The following is a 27,820-nucleotide window of genomic DNA, read 5'->3' as shown; positions in this document are numbered from 1 at the left end:
ATTTTAAAAGTAAAACTCATTTACTAATTAGCACTATACGTGCGTGTGTCGAAAATTTAAAGGGCCATATGTACTGTAAAACGTTGTACATTACACGTGCGAAAAGATAATTCGCAACTCTCTTCGGTCGTGTTTTAAATTATCGCCACTTTTCGCACTTTTATCGTAAAATCTACTTGATAATATTATGCTTAATATGCCCATGGTCGTAATGAAATTTAAAAAAAAAATATTCCGACGAATTGAGAACCTCCTCCTTTTTTTGAAGTCGGTTAAAAAGGCATGGCAAGATTTTTATGTGTTAAGTTATATGGGAAGTATAGAGAGGAGGTAAAACATATTGCTAATAAGTTTAAAACTCTTTTCACTCTCTCCTCTCATCTACTCAAAAGTTAACTGGAAGAGATCCCTCAAAGGGATAAGTTCGCCTTTGTACTTCTTACTAATTGTATCTTATTTTTAATAATGTATTTTTGTACAATAAAGAGTTTACTACTACTATTACTTACATAATATGACGTGTAAATATGTTATATTATATATATAAATAAACGAAATGAAATGAAAAAATGAAATAAGTTTTCGCAAAGCTCGGTTAAAACTTCTTATAAATAGGTTTTTATCTTGGTATGGAGTGAACACTCTTTGCTTACTTATTTCTCTATGGTCGTGGTTAAGATAATGTTCATTAAATAATAACGGAATGTTAGTAATATATATAATAAGCCCGCCGACAGTCCATGATATTTAGTATATGGCCCAGGATAATCGCAAATCAAAATTCAGTTTTACTGCAATTCTGGCCCTCCTCTTAAATTTCGTAAAAAAAATCCCCCTATGAAGAAAGATTGCCCACCACTGATCTAAAAGATGATAAATATAAAGCATTTTCTGTGTGATTATTTCAGATGAGATTTTTTTTTCATAATTTTTTACGCTGATTTTAGAGCCCGATTTTTAGTAGTCGAGTTTTAGTTTTTGACCATATTTTTTGTATTTTACAATTTTTACGGAACTTTTTCTTATCTATTAACTAATGTTGATTATAAACGGGGCGGCAAATTTCTGATGGGCCCCGGGCGGCAAGAGCACATTGCTACGCCGCTGCGCCCGTGGATATAATATAGCTCATTCCATCTCCGTATGCTGGCATAAAATAACACCGTTTACGAGCAAGTGTGATGGAAAAAAACTATTGTTAGGCTATGGTTCTTTTTACGGGTTTTTTACACGTTACCAGAGGACCTGTAATATATCAGAATGCCCGAGTGAACCTCTGCGCCATCTGTACTCAAAATACGTTACTTAATTTGGTAAAGTGATTGAATACGTCGTCACTCACAGATCACAGACTACCCTTCCAGCCCGATACAGGGATGGGATTAAGGCATTTTCAATACGATGTTTTGAATGTAGGTAAATTTACAACCACTTAATAGATATCTTACTTAAATCAAATTTGGTGTTACAGTAAATAAAGTCCCCGGTAGCAGATAGAACTAAGGGATATTTTACATTGTACCTGATCACTGTCATCACCCTCCTCCCCGTGGCTGCGAATGGACTGTCATGGAGCGCTAGTTACTGCTTCGCATTCGAAACGGTTAAGTATAGTTTTTTTGGCTCTCTACAACTATTAATTTATACTTTTTTTTGCTTGTAAACATCTTTTAATTATCATGGTGTAATAGAGAAAGAGAAAAGAAATATATTTTCCGTCGCAAGCTTCCTTCCATTCTGAGCAGGGTATCGTTCTCAATACTGTTAACTGTACACTAATGGTATTCCACGGGCAGCGCGTGTCGGTGATGCAGCAGCGTGATGACGACATTCACCTCCCCCTCCTCCCCCTCGGCGGGCGGCGCCGAGCGCGTAACGCGTGCGCACACGCCGGCCGCCGCGCACCAGCTTCCTGCGCCCGCTCCCGCCTCCGCCTCCGCACACGCTACCGTTTGCACGCTCTGATCACGGAAGTCTGGAATCAATCCGAATATATTCAAAATAAATTATTTTACAACGTACAGAAAATTATTAGAAAAATGTAGACACGGTGACATTATTTCCCAACGCTGACGAGACAAAATCATTGTTAACTTTGAATTTATTTATTAGTTTAAGGACATCTTACAAAAACAAATATCCTTACACAGTATCAGGACTAATTAAGTTAGTAATTAAGTAATTTTGTAATTCCCGGAGGAACTAAAGCTGCTTGAGAGAAACGCCTTTAAGCGCAGTCTTACAAACTGGCTCGTAGAGTGTTGTTTTTACAAATTAAAAAACATTTGTGTGTAAACGTGTTACACAAATAACAGAGTTAATACCACCTCATGTGTCATGTGAACAGCGAAAATAACATGGCAGACGTCGCCTCGTGAGGTGTATCTCCGTCGCAGTTCATGGCTGGTAGCTCTCTGTAATTTGAAGGGCCAGCTTGGTTGTATGACGACTGTCAATTGACCTGTTTCCACTTACATAAAGCAATGTGAAATACAAATCCCAGAGATGAAACTATTAAATACAAATACATTTAATTTGTTATCTCAACAGACGGGAGAAGAAGGTAAACTGTGTGGCTACCATGAGATCGGAATACGTTACGGAAAATGTATGGAGAAAGTGTACATCAGAGATCCAAGTGGTTACATATATATGGTACTAAAATTTTAAACTGGTACCAGGAGTCACTAACGTTTTTACTCTATTGTTCGTGTAGTTTTCGATACGTGCCTAACTTGACACCTAAAGCGCTCTCTTTCTAACTATATAAAGAAAACTGAGCCAGAATTATTCTAGTGTTAATAGTAAAATCTCATTATTATGGAGGGTAGAAGTAAGGAGAACAATCTATGTGTATGAAAAGTGTCCATCAAAATTCCTTATATTTCGCGTAGCACTTAAACCAATAAGATCGCTCGAAAAAGATCGGAGGACATGCTAAGGACAGTTATCAGCAGAGGTCTTCTGGTAACGAAAGAGAGAACTAACGAAACGCACGAGGCGTATGGATCGACCGTTATCGAATTCGACAACTTAATGATGAGACCTTCTTCGAAAAACAGATCAGTAACAATAGCGTTCCAGTTTTCTTTGACATAGGCTACAACTACAACTCCGCCAGTACGATTAAGACTGTTTTTTGTCGAGTACATTGAGTAGCCTGGCATCTGTGCGGGTGGCACTTTTGCTCCTAGCCAGCACTCTGTTAATATAATTACATCTATATTTACATTGAGTCGCTGTACTTCTATTAAGAAGAAGTTTGTCAGCCACCGTTGCCTCGCTCAGCCGACGTCTATCTCCAGCTCTGAAGACCCGGCTCACCTTCGCATCTGACAGGGCTACACCAAGTTTTGAGGACATAACCAGTGCGATGTGGTGAAGGTTCCACATACATACCTAATCTCTTCGTTCGCATCAGTCATACCGATAGTTTTTACGTTTTTACTTTTCAATTTGGTGATTGAATGTGTTGTACGATTATATCATGTGCGTTGATAATAAATAAATAAACATTTATTTCAGACCTTGGCCCATACATTGTTAGTTTTACTTACACTAAGAATTATATTATTCTTCTTCATCTTCCTCGCGTTTTCCACGGCTCATGGGAGCCTGGGGTCCGCTTGACAACTAATCCGAAGATTTGGCGTACGAAAGTGGAAACCTGTAATTGGCTTCCCTGATACATATTTATGTTAACCTAGTTTTAGTTTACTTAAGCTGTTGGTTTTCCGAATAATAAAAAGAAAAAAAAAAGCGACTGCCATCTGACGTTCCAATCCAGAGGGTAAACTATGCCTTGCTGGGATTAGTCCGGTTTCCTCACGATGTTTAACTTCACCGAAAAGCGACTGGTGAATATCAAATGATATTTCGTACATAAGTTCCGAAAAACACATTGACGAGCCTTATGGGGGTTTGAACCCGCGATCTCCCGCACGCTCTTACTGCTAGGCCACCAGCGCTTCCCTAGTATTTTATTATTATTGTACTAAACTTAACTTAACATTAAATGAAATATTTAGTGTACAATTTTATTAAGTACCTTGTTTAAAAGAGACCAAATGTGGCTGCGAGGCTCGCCTATCCGACGCGGGTGCAGGGCGGTACTTCCCGATGTGGCACCTTATGGAGGTGTTCGTAAGGAAGTGCGCGCGTGTGTTACGCTGCGGGCGGCACAGACAGAGCCAGGCGCGCGGGCCGAGGGATAGGGCCACGCAGGCGCCTGCGCAGAGCGAAGCGCACGCACACAGGGCCACCGCGCGCGCTTCTAGCGCCACGTACAGCGCCGACATCGCCAGCCACGCCACGCCGGTCGTGTACGTCGCCGCGCCGATGAACCTGCGTCATGTCCGATTTGAAAGCACCAAGCGACGAGGAACTGTTCTGAGACGACCTGTGTTACGCAGTTGTTTTTCTGGACAATCTACATGAGAAAATTGAGCAATATTGTTTCTGACATATATTATTAGATCAAAGAGGTGTTGTGAGTAGTGAAGTCATTATGTGTTCCGAAATAAAAAGTTCTTTACATGGGTGTCTGTATTTTACTCCAGCAAGTGTACGAATTGCTCTCTTCTGAACTATTAGAACTCTTCTGGCATCAGTGGAGTTACCCCAAATGCTTTTGATAAGACGCACAATATTCCTGCCATCTTATTTTTGTCATCTAACCCAGTCACTATAGAATCAAACATCCTGTACGCCGCGGTGGTTGTAGATATTTTCTGTCGGTACGCATTTTGGTTACTCGTAATCAGTTTGTTTGATTCCAAGTGACTTATTAGGTGGGACGGCAAGATAGACTCGACTATTTTGGATATGGTTGGCACTATTGTAATAGACCTACTTATAATAATTGTTGACGTCGCGCCTGTCGCCGTTTCCTTTAAAAACTGGACATACCCTGGCATTTTTTAAAACGGCAGGATATGTACCAGTTTCGAATATAAAGGTTTATGAGCACGACAAGTACGTCACCAACAACCGGCCATATCCAAAAAAAGCATTGGGTGAAATTTTTTTTTTTTTTTTTTTCTTTTATTCAGAAACAAACAGTCATTCAATAACATTGAACAGTAGATTAAGCAGCAGTAAATTGACCTATAGTTTCCTTAATTTACATATCAAAATACGAAGCTAATGCACTTTTTGAATACAAAAATATCGTATATAAATGCAAACAATTTTTACAATACTTTAAACAAATATCTACAGCTTGCCTATATACAGTACAAGTTGATTAACACCTAAAAATAAAAGTGAACATCAAAGTCATGTGAAATTTAAGCTAAATAACAACCAAAGATGCATATATCTCAATTATTAGAAAAAATATGCTTATTTAGGTATTCTTAATACATATCATGTGAATGCTTTTTTCAGTAAAGTAGTAGTACAGTTAAATATATCCACATCTGTGAGTTTTTCATTATTATTAAACAATTTACAAACACGCTTAATAAATGCATTACTAGCATAACGAGTCCGACTGCGAGGAATAGAGAAAAGGTCTTTTTTGCGACACTGGCGCTCTCGTCTACGCGGAACTCTGAAACTTATTTTATGAAGCAATTTAGGGGCATCTAGTACTGAGTGAATAATTTTGAAAAGCAAGACAGAGTCTACAGCATCACGGCGGTCACTTAGTTTTTGCATCTTAAAACGTGTACATGTATCCGTATAGTTAGTGTAAATTTGCCCAGTCCTAAACGCGAGTGATTTGATAAATTTCTTTTGTAACCTTTCAATTCTATTAATATGAATAGCGTGAGATGGTTTCCAGACAGAACATGCAAACTCTAGATGACTGCGGACAAAGCTATTGTATAAGATTTTGTATGTTAAAGGATTTTTAAAAGGTTTTCCTACCCGCAAAATGAAACCCAATTGTTTAAATGACTTATTTAAGATGTTGTCGAGATGTGGGACAAATGTAAGGTTACTATCCATTAGAATGCCAAGATCACGGATCTCTGTAACCCTTTTCAATGTTTTACCTAAAAGGCTATAATTAAATTCAATTTTCTTTTTCTTTTTTGTGAAAGTTATAACGTTACATTTGTCCAAATTCAGAAATAAGTGATTATCTCTACAGTAGGTGACAAGGTTATTAAGATCGTTTTGTAGTTTAATACAATCATCTTCATTTCTAATGATCCTAAAGATTTTGGTATCATCCGCATAAAGCAACAAATTAGAATGTTTAATGTAATTAGGGATGTCATTGACGTATAGTGAGAAAAGCAAAGGGCCCAAATGAGAACCTTGAGGCACACCAGAGCTAATTGGTTTCCATTCCGACTGAAAACCCAGTAATACTACGGACTGAACTCGATTTTCGATGTAAGATTTGATCCAACGGAACAGATCGCCATGAATGCCAAGGCGCCAAAGCTTTGTTAATAAGGTATGATGAGAAATTTTATCGAAGGCTTTAGCAAAATCGGCATAAATAGCGTCAACGCTAAAACCATCATCCATTGCGCTGAATATTTCATCAGTGAAAGTCAAGAGATTACTATCGACTGACCGACCCCTAAAAAAACCATGCTGATTAGGAATAATATGGCGACGTACCGCACTAAAGACTTGATCAGTTACTATTTTCTCCAATAGCTTACCAAAGATACACAATTTGGAAATCGGACGGTATTTCTCAATGTCGCGGCTGACTGTACCTTTAGGTATAGGGGTCACCCAAGCCTGCTTCCATGTTTTAGGAACATAGCCGTCTTTAAGAGATTTGGTAAAAAGCATAGTGATAGGTGTTGTAAGAGAGGAACTGCACCGTTTAATTAAGAGGGGGTGTAACCCATCTGGACCGGCGCCTTTATGAATATTAACTGATTTTAAGTATTTATCTACAATCTTTGAGTTAATTTCTACAGTACTTAAATCGATTAAAGGTTCAGGTAAAGAGTTTTGTACTATGTCATCAAAGTTAATGTTACTCGGCTGCTCGAAAACTGAATGAAAATGAGTATTAAAAAGATTACAAATTTGCTCGCCATCCGAACTAGTGATTCCTTTGTAATTCATAGTTTGAGGAAGTTTATTTTTAGAAAAAATTGATTTCACGTAAGTCCAAAAAAAGTTGGGGTGGGTTTTTATTTTATGTTCTGAATATGATATATAGTTGTTGTAACACTCAGATTCTAACTTATTGGCACGTTTACGTAAGACGCTAAAACTTTGATAATCTAAAGGATTGCCGTACAATTTCCATAGTTTATGGAATTTACGCTTCTCTTTTAAGATTTTTTGTAGTGGTTTACTATACCAAATAGGAACAGAAGATGAAGATTGACGGACACGACGGAGTGGGGCATATTTACGAATTAAATTATGTATTAAGTTGTTGAATTTAATTATACAATCATCTAAATGTAAACCTTTAAAGAAATCAGCCCAATTAATCGCAGTGAGTTCAGTATTAATTTTGTTAAAGTTAGCTAAATGAATATTATACGTTAAACGCGCTGCAGGTATAAGATAGTGTACAAGGTCAAGTTTTAAATCGATGCAAAGTGATTTATGATGTGCATCTTCAGATACAAGCGGAGAATTGCAGGCGGTTACACAACAATTATCATTATAAAATATTAAGTCTAAAATGCGACCATTAGCATTGATAATAGAATTGTATTGCTTAGTACCGCTATAAGATAAGAATTCTTGAATTAAACGAGTGCAGAAAGTACTATATGATGCCAAACGCACCTCGGAAGTTGGGCTACCAATCCAGACAGCTTCTGGTATGTTAAAGTCCCCAGTAATTAAAAATAAATCTTCCGGTCTGTCAATAATAAGTTGACCTGCAAGGTCAGTAAAATCAGTCAGCGCATCACGGTGATTAGGTCCGTTAGGTATATAAACACAACATATGTTTAAAAAGCGACATCGGTCATTATGAGAAATATGAGACGATGAGGTGATGTTATCAGTGTTAAGTTTATCAGTCATCAAAGGCAATGAAACCCAAATACAATCACAATAGGCTCTCGAAGGGACGGGCCAGTCGCGGAGGAGCGGGCGGAAATATCAAAAGCATTAACGGTGCTACGCTTCTTCATCATAGAGTGTAGTGCCTGATCTAACAGATCGTGAGTGACGACCGGCAGAGTGAAAATGGGTACATCGGTCATACCTAAATACGTCCGTAGGTTCCTAATAGACTCGAACAAGTTACCTTTTATGGCATACTTAGACGCTATAAATCAAATAATATAATAGAAATCAAAATATATTATTAGCATGGTAAATGATCAAATACGTAAATATCATATAGTAAATTTGATCACGTCTCGGAATTTCGTACTCAGCTCAAGTGGCTGCCAATTCGTCTTCGTCGCAACTCTCACATTCTTACCCTTATTTATAATATTCTCTTCAACCCCCCCATATTTTAAAGAACATTTTATAAAATATCTCTCATCTGCTCGGGTGCATCTCCTTGCTCCTCCTCCTTCTTCTTCTAAATTTTATTTTAACTCTTTCACCTTTCGGGCTGTTCGATTGTGGAATGCTTTGCCGTTGGATATTAGATGCGCCAAATCCTACCTACCTAATTAATAATCCTACCTCGTTTCATTGAAGTTATGCGGTAACCGACGAGTGCGAATCGCTGCAACCGCGCAGCAAGCTAGAAGCAGCAGCGCCGGGGCCAACGGCAGCAGCTGCGCCGTCGCGCGCTCGCCGCCACACACGAGCACGGCGCGCGCGCGCCCCGGGTGCAGCAGGCGCGGCGTCGGCGGCCAGCGCACCGCCGCCCACGCCGCCGCCAGCACGCCCGGCGTCACCAGCACCCCCCAGCCGGCCACTTGCGCGCGCGACGACAGCAGCGGCACGGACTGGCCGCGCTCGGCGCCCGCGACCAGGCGCGCGATGCGAACGGTGCGCGCGAGCACGGCCGCGTAAACACCGCCCAGTGCTGGTGCTGCAAGCCTCGACAGTGCGCACGGGAGCGCCGCGGGACGCGCCACTGCTGCCAGCGCGGCTTCAAAAAATTTAATGTACTTGTGTAAATTGGCAATTGGCTGAAACTTATAATACAATCTGCGAGATCCCAGGTGATCCATTTCTGTCGAGGTAGTTTGACGCTAGAACGCAGTGAGAGCGCCAATATTCTGAATACTCACTTTTCATTTCGAATACTAGGAAAGTAAAATACATGTGCATTAAAAAAAACCCGGCTAACAATAAGTATAAACTTCGGTAGTATTTTCTTGAGGTATTTCAATAAACAATGTCGGTCAAAATATCATTATGATACAAGTGTGCTAAGTTGGTCATTACACACGAGGCTGTGCTGACTTCATATTATAATATTTTTCAAATGCCTGCCATTCTTCATAAACACCAGAAAATTTTGATAATTCCAAACGAGGTAATTTCACATCCATTACTAGCTTAATATCTCCAGAAACTGACGAAGTATTCCTGGGCGTGCCAGCCGGTGTAGGTGTGATAAAGTACAACAGGTCCTGAAGCGTAGTTTTTAGATTCAAGTATTTTTCTTCACATTTATCGTAATAATTCTCTACGAAGTATAAAAACAGACATTGCCTTTGTTCCATTGTTGATATCTTTAGTAACTCGGAATGTAATTGCTTGAATGATGATCAATACTCGTCGATATATTCCATGCATATATTAACATTTCCTTGAGGCATTTTTTGTAATTAATTTCCGCTTTCTTGATACTGATGTACATATCTTCTAATTGCACCGAAATTTCGTCTATTGATGGTGTATCCATGTCGATTAACAACAACTAACGTTATATGTCCCAACACAACAAAGTTATTCACATTTTTTTTTAAGCGTATGGCGTAACATTGTAGGCAATATTAATATACTATCTATTTATTATAAGTCGACATCCAGGCCACGCAGCCACCTGATCGCGTCCGGTGTCAAATTGGTATAGAGGTCCTCCGGGCTGCCTTGGAAACGTCTCTGTTCAACAATGTGCTGGGTAGTTTGTTCTTCAAGGCCACAGTCACACAACGGACTCTCGTTCCATCCCCATTTGTGACGCATATAATTGCACCTGCCATGACCTGTGCGGATTCTGTTGAGGCGGCACCAGTATTTCCTCTGCAGCGAGAAGCCCTTCGGCTTCAGAGTAGGGTTTTGGGTACTTTTGTGGTGACCAGTCGCAGCCTTCGCCCATTCTTCCTTCCACGCCTGCTCATTTTTCACGCCATTCACTAATATAACTCACGACTATACAACTTCATCGTCACACTTGCACACGATCCGGGTATCCAGCTCCCACCAAGAGTTGGAATGATCTGTCACCAGTATGTTTCTAATATCGTTTTCACCTTTAAATATCACCTCCGTAAATTCATACTTGTTAACAATATAATGCTGAGCAGACAGACCAGAGAGCTGACAGCTTTCTCTCGCAGCGCATAAGTATTGCCATTTAGCGAGGGAATGCTGCCAGCATCTTTGGCACAATGCCACTGGGGCCTTATTTAGATTAGTTTTTACCTTATTGTTTTATTATGTGCTGTATGTTTCCCAATAAATTGGTATATTCCATTTATAAAAATATAATGCAACACTCGGAACTATATTATTTATTGACAATAACAATATACATAATGGATATATACAGATGATTACTATAACTAGCTTATATCTAAAATAGGCCCTTGAGGCATTGTACCAAGGATGCTGGCGGCATTTCCTCGTTGTATCGCAATACTGATACGTTGTGCGAGGAAGCCGCCAGCTCTTCGGTCACCAGTTACGTCAAACAGACGTTTCGCGATTTCTCCAAAAAACTTGTGCGCGCTGGGACCCCATGGACCTAGAGTTTCAACGCCAAAAGGTACAAAATGGTACTCTCTACCGAGGCTCTTATATTTATTACGTTTCAAAATTTCGGCGCTTTCCGCCGCTGCGCCCGCTTTTACATTAGTCCGTTGGAGGTGGGACGGTGCCAGTGTGTCTACGCAGGTAGCATCCCACACTAACATCCGTCCCAAGCTCCAAGGAACCAAGGACACTCCATCAGGCCTCTTGCCATCATCCCTGATAATGCCAGTTGGCTCAAGAAGAGCAGGCACATCACATTGATGGTGGCAAGAGATCGACGAATTATGTCATTAAGCGACGCATGTCTTGAAAAACGACCTGCACTTTTTTGACAAGATAATCCGTGGTGTCCCAGTCGGTCCACGTCCGTGCCACAAGAGCATATATGTGGCGTACATACCGAAACCCCGAGTCGCAAACCAGTCGCCAGTCTTAGGGAGGTCGGATCCAAGAAAGTACCAGTATTAGGTGAAGGATGGGCATGTAGCCAGTAGCCGGCTTCCCGGGCTCCGACCGCCAAAAGTCTCGCGTGATCTGGACCTGTACAGTTGTTTAGAAGAGTATTGTAAGTTAAATCACAGTAAATATTATCCCAGCTCCTTTGTGATTTTGGGTTGTCTGGAAATTGTTTGCCCGGGCAAGCAATTTTAAAAGCATTTTTAGCATCCTCAAAGCCCGTAATCTCATAGTTTGTGGGCAAAGCCCTTAAGATATTTCCTATGAGACCAGACGTGCTATTAATGGATGCCAAAAAGGCTGGGGAAGCCACACTGGAAATTTTGCGAATTCCTAAACCTCCGAACCGAATAGGGAGGGACGCTTGAGACCAGGAAGGCTCACTCAGCTGAATGTTTAGAATCGTCTCTAAACTAATTTTGATCAAATCGTCTATAGGCGACAATAAATTTTGATGTTTCCAAAAAGGACAGCAGCGGAGCACATATGTAAATTTAGGGACAAAAAGACAGAATTTCAGAATCACAAGAGCATAATGAGGGCTAATTTCGAGTAAACTATTCGTGTGACTTTTGAATTTAGATATAGAGTTAGAAACATAATCAGGAAAAGATTCTTCAAATATAGGAGAACCCAGGAGGCAAAGAGAATCCTTGTCTACCAATTTTATATTAGGAGCCAGATCGTCAAATTTGGGTTTTAAGTCGGTCAAAGTACAAGAAGATTTGTGAATAAAGAGTTCGCATTTGCTGAAATTCAAATCTAAACCAATATTTTCGAAACTGCTCCTAACAAAAGACAAATCAGAGAGCACAGTATTCACGTCGCCTCCTAGGGTTCCGTCGTCTAAGTACCAGACGTTGAATTTTGATTTTAAATTTTTAATAATTGGATTTATAGCCAAACTAAAAATTGCTGGCCCGAGAGGGTCACCCTGCTGACAACCAACCTCAGAAGATAATTCATGTGATTTGTACATTAATTTAGACGAGTCTGAATAACAAAAGAAAAGGTAATTGTACAGTTCCGGAATTTTGTCCTTAACTTCTGTCAGCAAAGTGTCCCTATTAACCGAATTAAAAGCATTTTTAACGTCAATTTTGACTACAATTTCACAATCATCGAATGAAAGGTAGGTTCTTAGGGCATGGACGGCTGCCTCGCACCCACCTTTCGTGCCAAAACCTAGCTGTACTGGTTCAAAAAGGGACTGCAATTTTGATCTAAAGTGTCTAACCGCAATTTTTGATGCCAGACGTCGTAAAGTAGACCCCACCGCAATGGGTCTCACCCCTCCGTCAACACTTAGGCAACCATGCACACACACCATTACAGTTGGTATTGTTGGGACTCGTGTAACTTGTGAAATGTTTCAACTAGGGATATCGTTTTGATGTCAACTTTTAGCTGATATCCTGTAACATTTAACAATAAAAAAGTACAGGTCAACGACCTCGTTTTCGAAAAAAAAAGATAAAATGTAGAAAAAAGGAAATTTTTGAAAACAATTTTTATCTGTGTTATTAATTATCGAGTAATTGTGGAAAATTCTTTGTGACATTTATGCTTCAAATTTATGCCCTAACTCATAAGCTATCGAATGATTATTATTTTTTAGATGTGCGGTAGGTAAACGGACAGATAATGGTACATGAACCAAGTGCAGTAGTGTATGGCACCATAAAACATTGAAAGGGTGCAGTTTTAAAATGGTTGAGAAAAAACAGGTATGGGGTGTGTTTTGTCGATAAAATTCATCGTAACATCGTGGTTAACGGCTCCACTATACGTGTGCAAACAAACACATTGTATAAAGATTACCGACGTGGCAGAGCGCAGCCGCGGCCAGCAGCAGCGCGCAGAGCTCGCGCGACGCGGACTTGACGACGGGCGTGCCGCGGTGTCGCCAGAACGTCGCCGCGCACAGCAACACGCTGGCCAGCCCCGCGGCGCCCGCGCCGCCCGCCAGTGCGCGCGCCCAGCCGCCGCCGCGCCCGCCGCCCCACTCCACCGGCGACGGCAGGCACACTATGTCAGATGATCGATAGGAATATGATACATACTACTTACTATAAAACATACCTACTTGTAATTATCTGGTTAGTAAGAAATGGGTTTGCGTGATCAATTGATGATGTAAACTGTTGCAGCTTTTTAAATTTCACATGACAATACACAACAAGGTTATCGAGTAGTTATAGCGGCATATGATTTCTGTAAAGGGGTGGATGGAGAGTTGTAAACCAACCAATTCAAGCTTTCGACACTCCTAAGTATGATCTCCTTGACTGAAAGCTTTTGTTAGCCACCGTCTGACAACCCCTTAAGTTACTGGGAGTTATGATATGATGGCTGTTGTATGGGAGCCCCCTTAAATATATATTTTATTCAGTTTATTTAGTATTTGTTATTATAGCGGTAACAGAAATACATAATCTGTGAAAAATTAAACCGTCTTACTATCACGGTTCATGAGATACAGCCTGGTGACAGACGGACGGACAGCAGCGTAGTCTTAGTAATTACCCCCGGACCCCTAAAAAAAGCGCTTACATTTCCTGTGCACATCGGGCCTGTGCCCGGGCGGGCAGAGCCGACAGCCGGCGTGCGGCGGCGCGCGCGTGACGGCGAGCGGCGCGCACGGCACGCACGTCCAGCAGCACGGCGCACGCCGCGCGCCGCCCGCCTCCCCGCCGCCCGCCGCGCGCGCCCACTGCCCCGCCGCGCACGGCGCCGAGCAAGTCGCCTCCGTGCCCGCTGCGCGCCTGTGAACATCAATTACTACATTAACATTGGCGAAATATATTGTGGTTAAGTATCCCACGGACCCGCCGCCAAAAAGCCGCTCAAAGTTAAGCTATGATTTTAAAACGACGTGCTTAAATGAACACATGAAACTTGGTATGAACATTTATGTAACATATCAACTGTGGTAAGTGGTGTGGTACCTCTCGGGCGCATGCCGACCACCGCGCAGATGCAGCTGGCCGCGCCGCCAGCGGCCCACGCGCACGTAGTGCCACGCCTCCCCCTCCCCGACCCCGTCGGCGTCCCCCTCGCCACGGCCCGGTGCGCGCTCGAAGCTCATCACGTCGTACTCACTCAACCTGCTCAATAAACAAAACTGACTCAAATGAAGCAACAAAAAAACATATTGAATAAAATTCTAACAACGACTAGGTATATATAATTCGGTTCATGCGATACAGACAGACACAGCCCGCAAGCACTTGAAGTGACCGTGAATCAGAAATATCAGAATAAAATTGTAAGCAAAAGTAAGCGCAAGTTGTGGTACAACTGACTCGGGTGGCGGGTCGCCGTTGTCGTCGAAGGCGACCTGCGCGCCGTCCGGCGCCGTGAAGCGCACACGCTGGAGATGCGCCTGATACAGCGACACGTTAAAGGGCAGCATGGCGGCGCATAGGCCGGGGCGGGGTCCACAGCGCGCCTCGCGCATGGCGTGCAGCGCGTGCGCCAGCGCGTACACGCCGCGCACCACCAGAGCCAGCTTCGGCTCCTGCGAGTAGCCGCGAGCCAGCGACTCCGTGCCTGGCTTGAACAAACCATCAGGATTATTTTATGCCATGTAGCAGGGCTTCTTGACAAAAACCGCAAATATAAATTATAGCTCGGGCTCGGCTTTGAAGTGCGAGAGAAATTATTTTAGGTACAGTGACTACAGTGAGCTGCGAAATTGCATGGAAAAATTATGAATAAATTCATTGATAAAGTCGCCATGCACTTTTACGGCTGCTGGTAGGTGTTACCTGCCTATTGAAATGATTATTACTATTACCAACCAGTACATGGTTGAACTCCAACGGGCGCGTTCGCTGCTAGCGAACAGTTAAATTTCTGCTCCCAAAATTCCTGCAACAGAACATTATGCTGAAAATGCAGTGAAAATTATTATTATAATTGGTGGAAAGGTGCTATTATATGGTTATAAATAATCAATAGCCTGTATATCAACACTTGTAATTTTATGTGTATATCTGTATCCACATCCCGCTCACTGCGCGCATCGTCCTTTGAAATCCTCACAGAGATGGAGAATACGATCGGAGATTTCACATGTTACTTTTGTTTAGGTTTCTTCACTTAACAGCAATAGATTAAACGGTTACTTACCTGGAACCAGGGATTCCTGGTGTTGTTTCTGGGGTGCAGCTTGTGGTAGTGCGTGTCGAATCCGGCGAGGTAGGGCGAGCGGATGCGCAGCGTGAGCGCGCCGTCGGCCGGGACCTGCAGGCCGGCCACCACGTCGCCGCGGTCGGCCCAGCCGTCGCTGCCCACGAGCCGCAGCCGCCGCGCCGGCGACCGCGCCATGCCCGCCAGCAGAGCGCGCGCCGTACGTCCCTCGCACCTGTTACACTTTTCATCATAGAACATCATCATCATTGGCCACAGCATCGTGACAGACGATTGAGGAGTGTGCAGGTTTTTAAAGGGTCGGCAGCGCGCATGTAACACCTCTGGAGTTGCAGGCGTCCATAGACTGCGGTGACTGCTTACCATCAGGTGGGCCGTATGATTGTTTGCCACCGTCGTGGTATAAAAAAAGAGTGAGGTGTGAAAGACACCATTTTCTTCCCCTAGATTTAAGAAAAAAAGTCACTGACTGAGGTCTGATTTTTCAAACAACAGTTAATATTACGAGTATCTGTTTTTGCAATTTTTACCTATATGGTAATTAATAGATTTTTTATTTTATTTATTTCAAATAACAAATTGCACCTTACAGCTAATGCCAAAGCGGCACAAATTGGAACACATTAACAACATAAAGCATTAACATTATAAAGCAATAACACATGAGCAGCTAAGACACAGGAATTCATAACGGTACAGTATAATATAAAAATGAAAAACAATATTATGTGATAACACCAAAAACAACTTGCGTCGGGCAGCGCAGGATGAATCCCGTCTGGCTTGCGGGCGATGTCGACATGTCGACGGAACGGCGCGCAATGAGCGAGCGCTCGCACTCACACTTAGATCCCGCTCCCGCCCACCGCAGCGCGACAGAAACATAGCTTCAAAAATTCGAGATTTGAAAAGCTCAGCTAGGAATTGCTCTTAAAGAAAGGGAGCGTGTTATATTTATCTGACAGATAATTTTATCTGAAGTTTGAAAAATCAGACCTTAGTCTTATAAACTAACATTTTAAATGAATCTGTTGATATATAACATACCTATTGGTATGCCTACCTTTGTATCCTGTCTGTGGAAACCTGTAATTGGCTTCTCTGATACATATTTATATATTTATTAACATATTTATTTATTTAACCCAGTCTTAGTTTAGTTAAGCTGTTAGTTATACGAATAAAAAAAAGTAATGATTGTTTATCAAGCGATAGTTTATCAAGAAGGAGAGGTCGGACAAATACAAAGTTAAAAAGTCTATTCTTAATTAATAGAGTTACCTTGGTATTAATTCCGTAAAAAAATCTAATATTTCTGTAGTCTTCACCGATGATCCTCAAAAAAGACAGCGACCGAAGGTCTATGCTGAACTGTTTTGTCAGATAAGCTTCATCTTTTGCGCTTATAGTAAGGTGTAAGTATCGGCGTCCACCTCTTGCAACGCGGACGTGGCGCGCTGCCTTCCTCCTCGTCGTCGCGCACGTGACTCACCAGCAAACAGCGACGCGCGGGCCGCGCGCCAGCCTCTCCAGCACCGCATCCACCTCGGCCGGCGCCGGAGCAGCGCGCAGCCCCTCCTCGCGCGCCACGCACACGCCGCCCACTAGCGCCTCCTCGCGGAACGCTGCCATTCCGCTCTGCCCGTAGCTCTCTGTAACGACTCACATGCAGACACTTTCAAACGTCTAGTCCTGGCCAATAGTTATTTCTTTTACAAGGGGGCAAAGTTGTTGATTAACCACTCGTGTTAATATTGATACCCGAGCAAGCGAAAGATTCCAAAATTAAACCAGGAGCGTAGGGAGTGGTTCGAAGAGTAGAATCTTGAGCGTTGCGAGGGTTTCAAGGCACGAGGGTTCAACAAACTTTGCCTCCGAGTGAAACACAAAATTTTTCACCACACTACACGAGGAAAATACTGACTATGAAATACCAAACAATTCAAACATAATAAAAATGTATCATTCAAAACCATGATTTTAAAGTTAATTCCGCCATGCTAACATAATAACACAACTCAAAATTTCCATCTTGCCCCACATGTGGATAAAATGCTACTTTCTCATTAGTTTTTGAACAATCAAGAGGGCTTTTAGTGGTTGGGGTGGTGAAAAAAATAACTCTACTCTGATCCTTTTAGTCTAGTAAGGTCGTAATAATTGCAATCACTACTAGGTTTTCAGGGTTCCGTACCCAAAGGGTCAAACGGGACCCTATTACTGAGACTCCGCTGTCCGTCCGTCCGTCCGTCCGTCTGTCACCAGGCTGTATCTCATGAACCGTATTTCTGTTGCCGCTATAAGAACAAATACTAAAAACAGAATAAAATAAATATTTCTTTCCAATCTCGAAGTTCTCATCCAATCACCGAAGTTAAGCAACGTCGGGCGGGGTCAGTACTTGGATGGATGACCGTTTTTATAGATAATGGTACCGAACCCTTCCTGTGCGAGTCCGACTCGCACTTGGCCGGTTTTTTTATGATATAGGAGGCAAACGAGCAGACAAATTGTCTTATGGTTAGGTTAGGTAAAGATTACCTCTTTGGTGTTGTAGGTGTCCATGGGCGACGTGCTTTGCCGGCCTTTAAAAAATGCTAAGCCTTTTCTGCATGTACTTAACATATCTTAGCAGTCCTTGAACGGCAAAGTACAATCAGTTCATTAATGTAAGGTCCTATAAAATCCAAGTACCTATTGTAATACAAACTTCAACTTCAATATTTATTCAGCAAATAGGCCACAGAGGCACTTTTACACGTCAACATGGAATTTACATACAAGCATAACATCAACAATTATAAAATCGGGGGGCACGGCAATGCCCCCGTCAAGACGAGCGAAGCGCAAGGGCACTACCTGCCTTTTCTCGAAGCGATTCGTCGTTTTTTTGAACCCTCATAACTTGGGATTAAATTATACCAAATAAACAAAATTATCGAAATATAATGTCAATAGTGGACTTATTGATTATAAAATAAAATCAATTGCATAGCTCTCATACTTTAGATTTTACTTAAAAACCCCGATTTCGTCACTGACTCACTCACTCACTGATGATCATCGCAACCCTAAGGGTACTTCCTGAAGTCCTAGGAAGCTGAAATTTGGTATGTAGGATAGTATTAGTACACAAACAACAAAAAAATTCAAAAATTTGAAATTTTGAAAGTGAGGTGCTTTGTATGGGGAATCAATAACCGACGCTGAACCGATTTAGTTTAAGTTTGGTATGTATATAGTTTTCGATATGGGGAAGGATATAGAATATTTTTCAGTCCCCAAATCACCCCGTAAGGGTGAAAAGGTGAGGAAAAGGGCGTTACGGGGGAAAAAGAGGTTGAAGTTTTTATGGAGAATCAGTAAAAAAAGTAGATTGTATAAATGATGCCCCCAGATAAGTATTTCAGAATTTTTAATAGTAAATCACCCCCAACCCCTAAACCACTGAATTAGGGGATGGAAAATTGTCATAAGCAACTTACAAAAAGAAGTGAAATCCCAACAAAAACATTTTCATGTAAAATGTTGCCAAGACGAAACCATAAGTCTCGCACTGTAAAAAAGTTATCAGATCTCTCGTAGAGCCAAGCTTCTAACTCTACAAGCCCTAACTTCACAAACTCTACACCTGAGTCAAAATATGTGGCTCGGCCATTTCGTTACTACAAGAACTAGGTATTGTATAATAATAAAAAATAGTGAACAAGCTTGGCTCTACGAGAGATCTGATAACTTTTTTACAGTGCGAGACTTATGGTTTCGTCTTGGCAACATTTTACATGATAATCTTTTTGTTGGTATACAATTAACTGAAACTATCAATGCAAACTAAAGTAATATTATCATTTAGAGATGTATAAAGTCTCTTAATGTCGAATTACAAAAAAAAAACTAAAATAATAATATAAAAAAATATAGATACAAAAAAAAAACAAAATTATTTAGAGCTGTAAATGTCTCTAAGTGTCAAAACTAAACGATTAAGTAGGTATATATTTTATCAAATTATCCTTAGAGGTGTGTAGGGTCTCCAAAAGTCAAAATTCTGTATATATAATATAGTGGATGCATTAATAGACTAGCTATATGTCAATCAAGTTTAGTTGCGGGTCGAGCCAGCTACGCACCGTCAGTGTGCACGGCGTGCACGTAGGTCCAGTTGTGCGCGCGCAGCAGCGCCACCAGCAGCCGCGCCTGATGCCGGTCCGACGGCACCACGCGGAAGAACGTCGCGAAGCGCGCGCGGTCCGACAGCTCGCGCGACGTCGCTGAATATGACACCTGAAGCAAATTCTGTGCTTTACAGCGTAGTGGGATCGCTCATATCAGGGACTCTCCACACTAGCCTCTCCCGAGCGTCGGCAACTAGTCAACTCTGAGGCTGCTGCTCGACGGACGCAACTTGGTGCAACTGCGCAGCAACAGCATTATCCATAGCGCTAACTAGACCACGAGTCGATGCTCAAAAGATGCTAGCTTGCCCCTCAGTCTCTTATTCTATTTCTCATTCTGGAATTGTAGTTGATAGCGATCAGTGCGACGATCGAACTGATAAGAGGATATCCACACACGCAACCACAAAACGAACTACATACTAACAATTCTAGGACGGTAATAGGAGCTAGCTTGTGGGATGGAGCAGGTTCTGATCTGCACGGCCCACACTAGACTAACATACTGAGTGCTCGAGTAGAAGAAGCTCACTTGCGGAATGGAGAAGAGCTGCAGTAGGTTCTGCACCTGCACGGCGGCGGCGCTCGCACCCGGCCCCAGAACGCCCAGCAGCGGCGCTGTCTCCTGCAGCCGCATTAAATAACTTAGTATGTTTTAATCCATAGAGAATGGGCAATATGTCATAATAAAAAAAAAGATAAATGATAAGTGTAACTTTTTCTAAAACTAAAGCGTTTTGCTAAAAGAAATATAAATAAAGACTATAGATTCGATTTCTTCAAAATACATTTCAGCAAGAAATAAATACAATCACAAACAACACTTCCAAGTCGCGAGGCAGGGACTCTCCGTCCCGTGTGAGGACTGTGAGGTAGACAAGTGCCAACTGCCAAGGCACGGCACCGCACTACACTCGCCGCGAGTGTTTTCAGATTGTATTTGCATCAAAAGAATCTTTGATAAAATTCACGATTTTGTCGCTGATTGTACATATATCCAAAATCTTTAAATGTTAATTATTAATTAAAAAGCTGGGGACGGTAGTTTAAGACCGATTTAATAATAGATTATTAGATTTAGATTTCTTTCATAATATTAAATTATAATAAAAAATATTTTAAGCTTATCTATATGAATTTATATCATTATCGTTAACTATTTATTCAAGACAGAAAAAAATCATTATAAATAGTTCAATAAATTCATGACAATGTCAAATAAATGTTGGGGAATAATTATACAATGTCAAATAATAGCATGATTACGAAAACGTATTATGCTATATTATATGGATCGTCAAATTAAAGTCCAACCGGCCTATGATGGTTTTGTCATTATATCATTAATCATTTAATGCTTGGATTGGCGATTATCTGATAAGTGACTTAATTCGGTATAAAGTCGCGAGGGTAACCTATAATTGACTAATGATAGCGCGACATATTTTGAGGTTTTGAAAAATGAATTTTGAACTCTATGCCTTAAGGCGTATTTTAAAGAATAGATGATTAAATCACATTCTACCACTTATCTTCATATGACATTAACAGTTAAAAATTATCCATGGTTTGTGCTTTTGAAAAATAAATTGTAAACAAGTATACTTAAAGCGTATTTTAATGAATAGTTGGTTAAATGACATATTACCACTTATCCACATTTGACATTGATAGTTAAAAGTTATCCATGATTTAAGAGTTTGCAAAATAGATTCTTATTGTGTTTAATTAAGACGTCTTTTAATAAATAGTTGGCTTAATGATAAGTTGTGTCTACAATTCATACATAGCAAATGGGGAATCATTGCTCGCTTAGATTTGAAGGCACGTTTTTAAGGTTTGAAAGACAGGCAAATGTAGTGAAGCGTGTAAGGTGTTCAAAATTAAGCGTGTAGATCATTTCCAACATTTCACACGATGAGTTACTTTTGGTACGGACTGTGCCTATTGAGTGAAATTAACGTAAGGCGGTCTTCACACTGGCGTTGCACCGCATTCCATTGCGATGTGGATGATTTAGTATACGGCAGAGTTCGCTATAGTTTTCCTTCAATAGTTTTTCGCCCGGAACTGAGAACTCGCGGTTTGCCAAAAATTATGTATAGCGATTGCATTTGTTGCACCTACTTACTCGGAAAATGATAAACTCTGGTACAGCAACTTGGTCAGTAGAAAAAAGGCGGTAAATTTTTAAAAATATAGGCGAAGGGTCTCCCATATAAAATTTAAACTTTGCGCCTTTTTCTACTGCCAAACTGGGTGTGTTTGAGTATAGTTTCAAGTCACCATAGAGATTTAAAAAGACCGTATCTGTGGTAAACGGTTATGTTTCTTGTCAAATGACTATATTATGTAATTTTGAATTCGTTTATCTTGCTAATTATGTAAAATGGTACATTTAAAAACAATATCAAAAACGTGTAAGCCGGGCTTTTTCATTTGATACCGCCGACCATACTTTCTTGCAAACAAGTTGACTAGAATAGCAATAAGACCCCTCACAAATAGCTTTTGGGTTTCTAGGCTCTTATATAGCTCCAGAACCCCTTGATTGAGCCTGCTCATAATTTAATTTAAATTAGTACAAAACTAAAGTTATTGCATAACAAGCTATCCTCTGAGAGCTCTTAAAAAAAAAATATGTCGAGACCTGCCAATAGCCAGTCGTGTGTTCCAAGTTGAATGTATGATTTTTTGTCATATTATTTGGTCCCAACATGGTTCGAAAGTTAGAGGGAGGGACTCTTCTTTTTTCTTTCTTATATCTATTATAATATTATCTTTATCTAAAAATGGTCATGAAAGACCCATATTTGTTTTAAAAGACCTATCTAATGACAGCCCACACCGTAAGTTAAACACTACGGTTTAACTAACTCACGTTATTTTTGACACTTGTGCGACATGTTTCGGAGAACCTATTAGGTCTTCATTTTCAATCATGTCTAGTTCATGTGAGCATTCACGCTAGTCATATTTCTTTTTTGCTAAAGTTAGACTCACAACCGTTTAAATTCGATCCCATGCCGTGCTTATTGTTAGCTTGGCTCAGTTAACTATGAACTGCAACATCCTATGTATACCTTATATTTCGTAAATGAATGACTTATGACGTCACAAAGTTTATGACTTCCCCTCCCTCTAGTTACAACATGTCACATTTTCTTGACCCCCTCTCTCCCCCTTAACGTGTGATCTAATTAATGGATGACCTCTTGGGGCTAGTCCGGTTTCCTCAGAATGTTTTCAGGAAGGTAGTGTTAATGAACATAACAAAATAAAATAATACTAGGCGAAATATTTATTTATTAATAGGGCACGCTTCTCTGCATGTAATGCATCCCTCGAGCAGCGCCCCCTTCCATTTCCGCTTCAGGTTCGCCTTTTATTGGAAGATTTCTGGAAAAAAGAAAAACCTATTATACCTATAAAGTAAAATAATCAAAAAAACTTTTTACAAACCGACTTCAAAAAGGATAAAATAAAATATTATACTTTTTTAAGTATATGCATTACCAACTAATATGTTTGAAGTCGGTGCCTTATCGTCAGTTTATATTAAAATTTCTGATCACAATATCATATTGTTGCATTAAAACTACTTTGATTAAGCTAATCGCAAGATATAAGGTAATTGCAGCAAAAACAATTAGAAGCCTCACAAGTTATTTTCTCAACACATTATGACGTTAAGATTTTATAATTAAGTGAATAGTTAAAAAAATATTCATATTGTCCATTTCTGCCTGAAACACAAGGAATCCTAGTTAAGGTATTTGTAAACCGCTTTTCTCTAATAACAATTCTTAGTCTTTAAGAGCAACCAACGTAGGTACAATACTTTTTCAATGGATAGGTAGGCAGCTGCCCCCAGTCTCCCATTTAAAAAAATCCATGTACATGGGTATGTGATCGGTCACCGCAGAGAAAATTTGAGGAGTGGAGCCCTAAACATGGTAGGTAAACCTAAATTTAATTTATTCATAAAGTGTCCAATGTCCATGCAATTTTGCAGATACATCACGTAAAACTAACAGGTGACTTGCATGGAACGACTCTGGGTATCTATGTACCTAATCGCGGAAAACGTCAAACATTTCACAAATATTTATACTTAAAATATTATAACAACGGTTATATGTATATGTAATCTCTTAATATTTTAGAAATTACAAAATAGTATTTGACTACCTATTTGTATCCGATTTAGCAGAATGAATGATAGATGAGTTGTAACAAAACGTACTAATCCCGATTCAAAGTAATCCCCATTGGTGTTGTCAGGGATTACTTTGGCGATCTTACGGTTTACAAGAAAATATCGACTCTGTCCATCCATTCGATTTATTCTAAAATTTCTAATTATGATTTTGCAGTTATTACATACCAACTGAACGTTTAGCGAATGAATTCCTTTTCTGTTTAGAAACTGTACGCCATGCGGTAAAGGTTATGGAAATATTTTTACTTGGGTGCAGTCTACTGTGCCTAAAATGTTAGCAACCCCATATGCCTCCTGAACACCTCTCATTTTCTGGGAAGACTATCCAAGTGTCCTTGAGTCTGTAAACAATCCAACACTTTCATGATTTGGTACTTTAGCTACACGTAGCATTGAATAATACTTACATAAATACATATGTAAGAGTGGTAAAGAAGTTGCATATAATAACAAAAATAAGGTATGATTCTGCATTGAAATATTTAGGTAGAAACACTTCAAATACAAATACCACAAAAATCCACATTCAAGCCTCATTTGTACTTCATGGTCCCTAAAAAACTACGTAAGAAAATAAATATAAATATTTTGTTACTAACTGCGTCTTTTTGCCTTCATATGTCTCACTGCACATCCATACTCGTGTTTTTTTACCTTCTTATCTCCGGTGTCAGTGGTATTCTGTACCAAAATGGACATACCTTCTATTCACCACAATTACAAATTGATCCAAGTACCGGCTGACGGTAGACTGAGCAATGGACAAGCCATGGTCTTGTCCAGTTCCCCGTTAGTAACTACCGTCAGCCAATAGGTGCAGTGATGTTAAAACCTAAAACAAAGACTTGTAAGTAGGCATATCATTATGAAATAATGATTATGATCAAGGTGGTAAAGGTAACGGGAATGATTTGAGGAATAGTGCAACATTATATCTTTACTTTAAGATGTGCCGGCAATCCATCGCCATGTTGAGGCTTGAGGTCAGCGTCAAGTTCAGCACACATAGAGTGCTAATTCTTTCCGCACCCTATATATACGCCATAACTCCTCGTCGGGCTTATCAAACGGGTTGCATGCATCCCTTATGGCCCGGCGTTGAAGTTTTCTGTCTTGTTTTTCTTCGATAGCAGCAGCTGCCAAGAAGAAATGATATCTTGCCATCCCTGAAAAATGTATTGATAATGTTATATGTAAATAAATGAGTTTGATTGTATATATAATGAAAAACACAGATACTTACTGATATTTAACTCCAAAAATTTGTATTTTGCACCATTTATATAGCACAAGAGCACTTATCGTGACCCAGTGAGCACTAGGATAAAATAATCAAAGTCTAGCCGTCAAAACTCGACTATATATTTAATTATTCAACAAACGTTGCCATTTACCGTCTATCGCTGTCAAAAGTAGACAAAACGGTATAAATGCTATAAAACGATATAAATCTAGACAAGTGTCATTTATATCATTTAACTTATCCACTTATCAACTAAGTATAAGTCAGAAATTTAGACAAATGACAAATTATCCACCGACCATGTTATGCAGTAAATCATTTAACATCTATCGCTGTCAAAAGTGGAAAAGACGTCAAATCAATAAAAACTGGATAAAATGTTAGTTATATTATCATTTATACAGCCATATCATTTATAAAATCGACCATAATAGCCCTGCAAGACAATACAATATAAGAATAAAATAACTATTATCATATATTAAAATCAATCCATAATTTATTTATTTATTTTTAGTCCATGTAGGTATTCTGTTACAAAATATAATGGATTGTCTAGTAAAAAAGATCTTAATTGGCCTTCAAATGCTTCGTCAGATGCAATTCTGCAGGTAATACGTCGCCCTATCACCCTCGGATTTTTGACTGAAAGTGCCATGCGACGCGGCACTGTACGTATAGACCGCGAGCCAGGAACAATTTCCATGACCAATCGCCTCCCGGCTGAAAACTCGTATAGTGGTTAACGGCTAGGTATGATGAACCCTCGTGGACGTCAGCTGCCGCTCCGTTAGTGGGTTGAGGAATGGCAGCCACCGAAACACGTAAAACAAAAAAAAATGTCATCGCCTCCCGTTTGATACTTTGTCAAATGATAGTTCAGATGCTATTAACAAAAAAAATCGTCAGCCGGTTATATCGCGGTGGTAAGAACATCAGCTGGTCGCATGAACATGTAAAAAATATGCGCTATACCTTTTATGATAGCAATAACAAATCATGAAACTTTGCATATAAGGCGCATATTTTTTACATGTTGATTTTACAACTGACGGTGATTCCACCGCGATAGAACCGGCTGCCGGTTTTTTTTTAGTTTAAAACAGCATCTAAACTATCATCTGACAAAGTATCAAACGGGAGGCGATGACTGACGAAATATGCTCCTGGTAGATCGGAGTTGCTTACCCGTAACCTCGATACGTTTGAACATATGTAAATTATTTCTTACAAACAGTACCTGCTTGAAATATGTATAGGGAGAAGTATGTCATGATGTCATTTTTATAAAGATCTTTACACGGATGTCGATTGAACTCCGGCCAGCAATCGCTCGTTTTGTAGTATTAAAAATCGCTCGTATTAATACCAAAGATGTGTCCCGCCGAGTTTCTTATCGGTCCCGTATTGGGATACCCTCCTACAGTTTAGCAGGGATTTAAATTTTTTCGGGTCAGAGGTTCGGTTTTGGTTCATAAGCGCATTATTGTAATATGCCTACTTTATCTTTACTTAGTTGTGCAGACTCGAATAGTGACATCAACAAATAAATTACATACATATGCATGTGTATGTGCGATCAAACACCTAAGTCAGTACGTGAATGCTGCAATGAATAAGAGAGAGAGAGAGAATTGATGAAAGTGGATTACCGTTTGGTCCCCGGCCGTGCCGGCGGCGCCGGGCGCGGTGCAAGCGGCGGCGGCGTACGCCTGCGGGTCGATGGCTTTGCGCACCAGGTCGATGGTCTGGCGCAGCGCCGTGTGCGGCGCCCAGCACGAGTCGCGCAGTTCGGCGCCCAGCGGCAGCGCCGGCAGCAGCGCCGCGTCCGCGTTGATGGCGTCCAGCGCGCGCAGCGTGGCCTCCACGCGCTGGATGCCGTAGTGCTCGCGCACGGCGCCGCACGCGCCGCCGCCGCCCGGCGCGCCGTGCACGGCGAACAGCGCGCCGAGCCGCACGGCGCCCGGCACCACGGCGCGCCGCGTGTCCCGCGCGCCCGCCGCGCCCGTCAGCAGCAGCAGCAGCAGCGCCGCGCCCATTTCGCCGCACAAGCGCGACGCTTCTGCCGCGGCCGCCGCGGCCGCACCTGCTCCGCTTCTCGACACACTCACGCTAACAAGCGAGCGTCAAGAGTGATGGAGATGGCATATGCCCGAGCCAATTAGTAAATAAATGCGGTTAGAAAAGTTTCTTATTTTTTAAATACGTCATATAACAGAAGAAACAAGCATCACAACATAATTTCTTATTGCAGTCATGGTTGCACGATAGTTATTTACGATACAAGTGCAGAAAATAGGAAATTCGCAACGAGTGGTGATAAATTTAAACATGACCGAAGGGAGTGTTTTAAATCGACACGACTTGCGAACTACATATTTGCACGTGTACAACGTTTTATAGTACATATGGTTATTTAAAGTTTCGACATTTGCACGGAAAGTGCTCATTCCCGCACGTGTGCCGGAAAGTATCACCATATGTACTACAAATAAGGCAAATATTTTGACTAAGGAGTAGAGTTTGTGAAGTTAGGGCTTGTAGAGTTAGAAGCTTGGCTCTACAGAGATATAACTTTTTATAGTGCGAGCCACATGGTCTCGTCTTGGCTACATTTTACATGTAAAGTAAGCTGTCCCTGTGAATACCTAGTATATAATAAATTTAATGTTCCTTTTTTTACATATCAAGGGGTTTTCTAAGTGTGATTAACGAGCAGCTGTGCCGTTGCCA

The 27,820-nt window shown here is 40.8% G+C and overlaps 1 protein-coding gene and 1 long non-coding RNA gene across 3 annotated transcripts; both read right to left on the bottom strand.

Annotated features, from left to right (window-relative positions):
• Nucleotides 1–2,618: 2,618 nt before the first annotated feature.
• On the bottom strand, nt 2,619–27,681 carry LOC133515616 (metabotropic glutamate receptor 1-like). Its single transcript, XM_061848187.1, has 12 exons — nt 26,687–27,681; nt 20,155–20,266; nt 19,578–19,731; nt 16,940–17,099; nt 15,423–15,907; nt 14,495–14,871; nt 14,241–14,416; nt 13,846–14,057; nt 13,114–13,320; nt 10,011–10,194; nt 8,587–9,099; nt 2,619–4,344 (listed from the first exon to the last, which is right to left on the bottom strand). Exons 1-12 carry the CDS (start codon nt 27,124–27,126, stop codon nt 4,041–4,043), a joined length of 3,324 nt encoding a protein of 1,107 aa, XP_061704171.1. The 5' UTR covers nt 27,127–27,681; the 3' UTR covers nt 2,619–4,040.
• LOC133530770 (uncharacterized) lies at nt 22,901–24,920 on the bottom strand. 2 transcript variants are annotated; one of them, XR_009801375.1, is made up of 4 exons: nt 24,786–24,920; nt 24,546–24,676; nt 24,010–24,185; nt 22,901–23,021 (listed from the first exon to the last, which is right to left on the bottom strand). It is a non-coding gene; the product is annotated as an uncharacterized LOC133530770 (long non-coding RNA). The 2 variants fall into 2 exon arrangements; XR_009801374.1 differs by having other exon boundaries at nt 24,546–24,859.
• Nucleotides 27,682–27,820: the final 139 nt, after the last annotated feature.

The sequence above is a fragment of the Cydia pomonella genome, chromosome 2, assembly GCF_033807575.1.
Source record: "Cydia pomonella isolate Wapato2018A chromosome 2, ilCydPomo1, whole genome shotgun sequence".
Classification (NCBI taxonomy): domain Eukaryota; kingdom Metazoa; phylum Arthropoda; class Insecta; order Lepidoptera; family Tortricidae; genus Cydia; species Cydia pomonella.
The sequence above is the reverse complement of the archived record's forward strand: the minus strand, read 5'-3'. Positions and strand labels throughout refer to the sequence as shown.